Source organism: Erinaceus europaeus, chromosome 10, assembly GCF_950295315.1.
Source record: "Erinaceus europaeus chromosome 10, mEriEur2.1, whole genome shotgun sequence".
Lineage (NCBI taxonomy): Eukaryota > Metazoa > Chordata > Mammalia > Eulipotyphla > Erinaceidae > Erinaceus > Erinaceus europaeus.
Window position 1 is genome coordinate 47,209,748 of NC_080171.1, and position 6,000 is coordinate 47,215,747.

At 36.6% G+C, this 6,000-nt stretch overlaps 1 protein-coding gene across 1 annotated transcript in view; it reads left to right on the forward strand.

Annotated features, from left to right (window-relative positions):
* Positions 1–5,774, forward strand: part of TYRP1 (tyrosinase related protein 1) — a 28,585-nt gene extending 22,811 nt beyond the window's left edge. The window contains 2 exon segments of the mRNA XM_007531593.2: positions 4,968–5,140; positions 5,142–5,774. Coding sequence (XP_007531655.2) covers positions 4,968–5,140; positions 5,142–5,177 — 209 coding nt within the window. The 3' untranslated portion in view covers positions 5,178–5,774.
* Positions 5,775–6,000: the final 226 nt, after the last annotated feature.

A 6,000-nucleotide genomic window follows, 5' to 3' on the forward strand; every position in this document is an offset into this window, starting at 1 on the left:
TTGTTGGTTCTCTGCTTTGTTGATCTGTCTAAGTGTGAGAGTGGGGTATTGAAGTCTCCCACTATTATTGTATTACTATTGATGTATTTTTTAAATTCTTTCAGTAACTGCTTGACATATTTAGATGGTCCCTCATTGGGTACATAGATGTTAATGATTGTTAAGTCTTCTTGGCTGATTGATCCTCTAATCATTATATAATGTCCTTGCCTATCTTTTATTATTTTATTTAATTTAAAATCTATCGTTTCTGAGATGAGAATGGATGTTCCTGCCCTTTTTAGTGGTCTGTTAGCCTGTATGATAGTTTTCCATCCTTTCATTTTAAGTCTGTGTTTATCTTGTTGTGACAGATGGGATTCTTGTAAGCAGCATATGGTTAGATTATGTTTTCTGATCCATCCCCCAACTCTGTGCCTTTTGATGGGTGAGTTTAAGCCATTGACATTTATTGATATTATGGATTTAATGTATTGTCGTGCCATTGTTCAAAAAAAATTTTTTTTGTTTGCTCTGATATATTGCAAGTATTATAGTGATGTTCTTGTTTATAAGGGGTCTTTTAGAACCTCTTTCAGGGAAGGTTTGGTGATGGTTGCCTCCTTTAACTGTTGTTTATCTAAGAAGGTTTTGATCCCTCCATCTAGTTTGAATGAAAGTCTAGCAGGATATATTATCCTTGGTTGAAACCCTTTTTCATTAGGGATCGATAGATATCTTGCCATTCTCTTCTGGCTTTTAGAGTTTGAGTGGAGAAGTCTGCAGATAATCTTAGGGGTTTTCCCTTGTATGTGACTTTTTATTTCTCTCTTGCAGCCTTTAGGATCCTTTCTTTATCCTTACTTCTTCTCACTGTGACTATGATGTGTCTTGGTGTCTTCAGGTCTGGGTTGATTCTGTTTGGTACTCTCTGGGCCTCTTGAATCTTGATGTCCTTTCTGTTATTTAGGTCTGGGAAGTTTTCTTCTATTATTTCCTCTAGAATGTTTGCTTCCTCTTCCTCTCTTTCTTCCTTTGGCAGGCCAATTATGCAAATTTTACTTCTTTTGAGATCATCCCATATGTCTCTGTCATTGTTTTCAGTGTCTCTCAATCTCTTTTTGAGCTCTTTCACCTCTTTCTTAGTTTTCTCTAACTCATCCTCTGTCTGACTAATTCTGTTTTCTGCTTCTGTTAGTCTGCTTTCCCTTGCCTCAGCTTCTTTCTTCATTACAGCTATTTCAGCTTTCAGTTCTCTAATTGCCTCAAGATAATCAGTATTTTCCTTGGGGGTCTCAACTGTTGTTTCCCTAATACTGCCATTTCTTTCCTCCAGTGTTGTTTTCATTTCTGTGATTAATAAGTTTATCATTGCTTGCATACTTTTCTTATCTATGGTTACTTCTGGCTGATTTGTAGTTTCTTCTGGGCTCTTGTCTTCATTCATTGGAGTAGCAGTTTTATTTGTTTTTGATATACCCATTTTTTTGATTTATGTGTTTCTTTTTTATTCTCTGTTGTTCCTCAGTTGTTGTGTCTTGAGTACAAGCAACACTGTACTAAATACCTTTATGACAATTGCACTCACCAACCTCAGGAATTACAGTAGCAACTGAAGCAAGTATTGAAGCAGTTTAATCACTACCAGTTAGCTAGTTTCTCCAGTCCGTGAAAAAATAGTAGCCATATCCAGTGATGAAGAAAGAGAAAAGAAAGAAGGGATAGCAAGAATAGACAGTTATGCAAATCTACTGTCCACTCTATATTTTAGGGGTAACAAGAGGGGAAAGGGAACTAGAGCAGAGATACACACATAGAGATACACACTCTGAGTCAGATTTCTTCCCCAAAATAATTCACAAATTCAGAAAGGCAAAGAAGAAGGAAGGAAGAAGTGTATGACAAGATAAAAAAAAGAAAAAGAAAAAAGAGACAAGTGAGAGAAAAGGGAAAAGATAATAAAAAGAGCTGTAATTAAAGAGCAGTAAAAGGAAAGGGGTTTTCTTATTACTTTATTTTTAATTTAATTTAACTTTTTAATTAGCTAGGAGGAGGAGGGAGGGGAGAGTCTGTAGAGGAAGTAGGAGTAAGGAGACAAGTTCCTCCCACAATAGATAAGATGCCAACTACCCTAACAATGAAAGATACCCTAAGAGTTAATTCTGGTCAACCTAAAGGGGGGAAGATATATGTCTTTATATAATATTTATAATAAAATAGAGCAGGGTAAAAAAAAAAAATCCCTGTCCCAGATTACCTCAAACCTCATGATCAGAGGCAGCTGATTGTTAAGAATGAGGAAAAAAAAAAAAATCCTCAGGACTAGACAAGGATAGCTGAAATAGACAGTTATGCAAATCTACCATCCACTGTATATTCTAGGGGTGGCTAAAGGAGTAAGGGAAGTTGAGCAGAGACACTTGCAGTGAGAGTCCACACTGAGTCAGAATTCTTCCCCAAAATAATTCTCAAATGTGTATCAGTGAATTCAAAAAAGCACACTGTTTGGTGGTGTGGGGGCTAGGGCCTGTGGCTTTGGAAGCTGTAGGATTAAGGAAGAAAGGATGACAAGAATGAGAAAAAGAAAAAAAAGAGAGAAAAAATGAAAAAGATAAGAAAAAGAACAGTCATAAAGGAGCGGTGAAAGGAGTTTTTATTTATTTATTTATTTTTAATTATTTAATTAGCTATGTGGGGTGAAGTGGGGGGTTGGCTACTTAGAATGAAAAAAGGCCAGAGGTTTCAGAAGGGTATAGACTTAGAATGAATAATACTCCCTGGTGGGATAGGAATTTGGTAAAGACAGAAGCTCAGCAGGGGAGCCTGCTAGGAGCTGGTCCCCAGGGACTGGTTATGGGGTGGGGGGAGGCAGTGTGCTTAATAATTAAAAGGAAAATTTTTTTGTTCCTTTTTTTCTACTCTATTTCTTAACCCAAATTAAGTTATAGTCACCTCCTTGGTGTCACCGCTAGGACCCCTTATTGACTGGCCTACTAAAGGCAGAAAATCCTACCATTTCCAGAATTTGTGGTCAGGGCTCAAGCCACTAGCATCTTCTCAGTCCACCATCTTCCGGGAACCCTGCCCATTTTTTTCTATGGTCCTTCCTTTTCTACCTTTCTAAGTCACACCCACTACTTCTGACTGTCCTTTTGTCCTTCCTATTTTTTTTCTCCTCTTCTCTCTCTGGGTTGATGGAGCTGGGAGTTTTCAGAGCCCTCTTGTCATCTATCCCTAACAGTTACCCTCTTGGATCACAGACCAAAATTCTTTATGGGGTGCAGAAGGTGGAAGGTCTGACTGCTCCTCTGGATATGGGTGCTGGCAGGTCAAGCCATACCCCCCCTCACCAAGCCTTTCCCTGATGGGATAGGGCTCTGGAGAAGGAAACATTGGTGTCGTTATCTGCCCAGTAATTTGTCTTTTTTTATTGGGAAATAAAGGAGGTAAAGTAAGCCTTTGTTAAAAGTATACTCTGACATGGCACTGAGCTGACTATATAGCACACTGTTTCATTTAATGCCCACATTCCTCCAGGGTAAGTATCATACTCCTCATTTAACAAATAAAGGAAACAAAAAATAACATTTTTAATAAGAAAGAGAATATGAGCTTTGAATTTAAGTTGAAGTATTATGTCCCACTTTTTCTAGTACATAATTCTGCCTTCATTTATCCTAAAAAAATAAATAGGAGAGATAGAATGAATTGATTTTTACCTTGTTTGATATCCAGACCTTTCCTGTTTTATTTTCAAAGATTTATTTACTAACATCAGTGAGCCAAGAGAGAACCTGAGCATCACTCTGGCACAGGAAAAGGTCCAAGTGAATCCAGGATCTCACGCTTCTAAGTCCAATGCTCTAGCCACTGTACAACCTTGCCGGCCACTAATATTTTTTGTCAATTTATTTGGGTGGAGTATTAATGATTTACAGTACAATTGTTGATACATTGGTATAATTTTGTGCTGCTTGTTTTCCAACAAAGGTAACAGGGTATAATGAAGAGTACAGGACTTGGAATCTGAAAAGACATGATGCATAACTAATATCTGGGCTGGCAAAATTACTTACATGAATAGTACTTGCTTTGTTATGAATATTACCCAGGTTTCAGACTAGGCCCTACCACATTGAGGGAAACTCAATGAGTGCTGTCATGTCTTTCTGTCTGTCTGTCTCTATCTATCTAAAAAAGCCAGCCTGGAGCAGTGATCCCAGTGATAACAACAACAAAATCTGATTATATGTCAACTAAACAAGTAACTTTGGAAAATTCTTTGAGCCTCCATTTTGTCACCTTTGAAATAGAAATAATATTATCAGAGAGTTGGGCACAGCAGGTTAAGCACAGGTGGCACAAAGCACAAGGACTGGCTTAAGAATCCTGGATGAAGCTGGCACCCCACCTGCAGGGGAGTCGCTTCATGGGCAGTGAAGCAGGTCTACAGGTGTCTGTCTTTCTCTCCCCCTCTCTGTCTTCCCCGCCTCTCTCCATTTCTCTCTGTCCTATCCAACAACAACAACATCAATAATAACTACAACAATAAAACAACAAGGGCAACAAAAGGGAATAAATAAATTAATTTTTTAAATTTTTTTTAAAGAAATAAAACCATCCTAGTAGGGTCTGTTTATTTTAAGATATTAGAGATTGTGTTCAAGGTGGAGGTACTATATTAGCAATAGGGTGTGATTTCTCATGAGTTAGGCACAGGTTTGAACACTTGCACTTCATGGAGATACTGTTACACCAGGGAAAACTCCAGAGCTTTGGAGTCACTCCCTCTCTTTCTCTACTTTTTGTGCATATGTGCACAAAATTAAAAAAAAAAATTAACCTTGGAGTGGTGAATGCATGAGGTCCTAGAATCAAAACAACCAAATAAATAAGATTTCTGTAAGGGCTTGGCACGGTGTCTAAAATTTAGGGCATCAAATTTGTTATTTTACTAATTTTTTTCTATCATTTCATTTTTTATATAGGTCAGAATTTTAGTATTTCTGAGATTATTACCATAACAGTAGTTGCTGCCTTATTACTAGTTGCGGTCATCTTTTTGGGTGCTTCCTATCTGATTCGCACCAAAAGCAACATGGATGAAGCAAATCAGCCACTCCTCACTGATCAGTATCACCACTATACTGAAGAATATGAAAAAAATCCAGGAGCCTAATCAGTCTACAGTCTGGTGATAGATCATTTATTCTCTCATGCTTCAGTATCACATAACCACCTGCTTGGAAAATAATAAATTTAGTTTCTGTATTTTACTTCATTCTGTAACTTCTTTCTTAAACATTAATATATTGAAATTAAAACTTCAGAAGCTATTTTCTAGAACTGAGAGGTCATTAACAATGTTTCAGTGTAAAGTTTTATGTCATCTTAGTCAAGTTATCATTACTCTCCCTATGTGCTATATTATTCATTGTAAGTAATGTTCAATTCTAATCTTGGAGACTTGACATTATCCTCAGTTCTCCAGTTCTCTTATTAAACACTGTAAATGAAGTTATTATGCACTCACTGGAAAGCACATTACACACCGCTTTAAATCTATTATTTTCTAGTAAACAAGCATCTGTTGCATGCCAAGACTACAAACTGAACTAAGTTGTAAACTCTAAATGAAGTAAGTAAAAATTTCTGACTGGCCCTCACTGTGTACTCGAGAATGAGCAATTATTACTTTTGTGCCTTCTTGGTATGTATGTCTTCTTGGCTATGGTATGTCTTCACTCCTAGAAACATATTTTTATATAACCAATTACAGATCAACTTTAAAACTGGATGCAAGGAGACAAGATTTAGGCTATTAAAATAATTGTTTCAAAGTCAGATAATAAAGTATTTGATCTGAGTTCAGTTTATGACTATGTTATATGTAATTATTTGCCATTATGTTATATGTAATTATTTGCCATTTATATGTAATTGTTATATGTAATTATTTGCCATTTCCTGGTCAATATTTTTATGGAATCTCTATTAATGGAATGCAAGAAATAATATGAA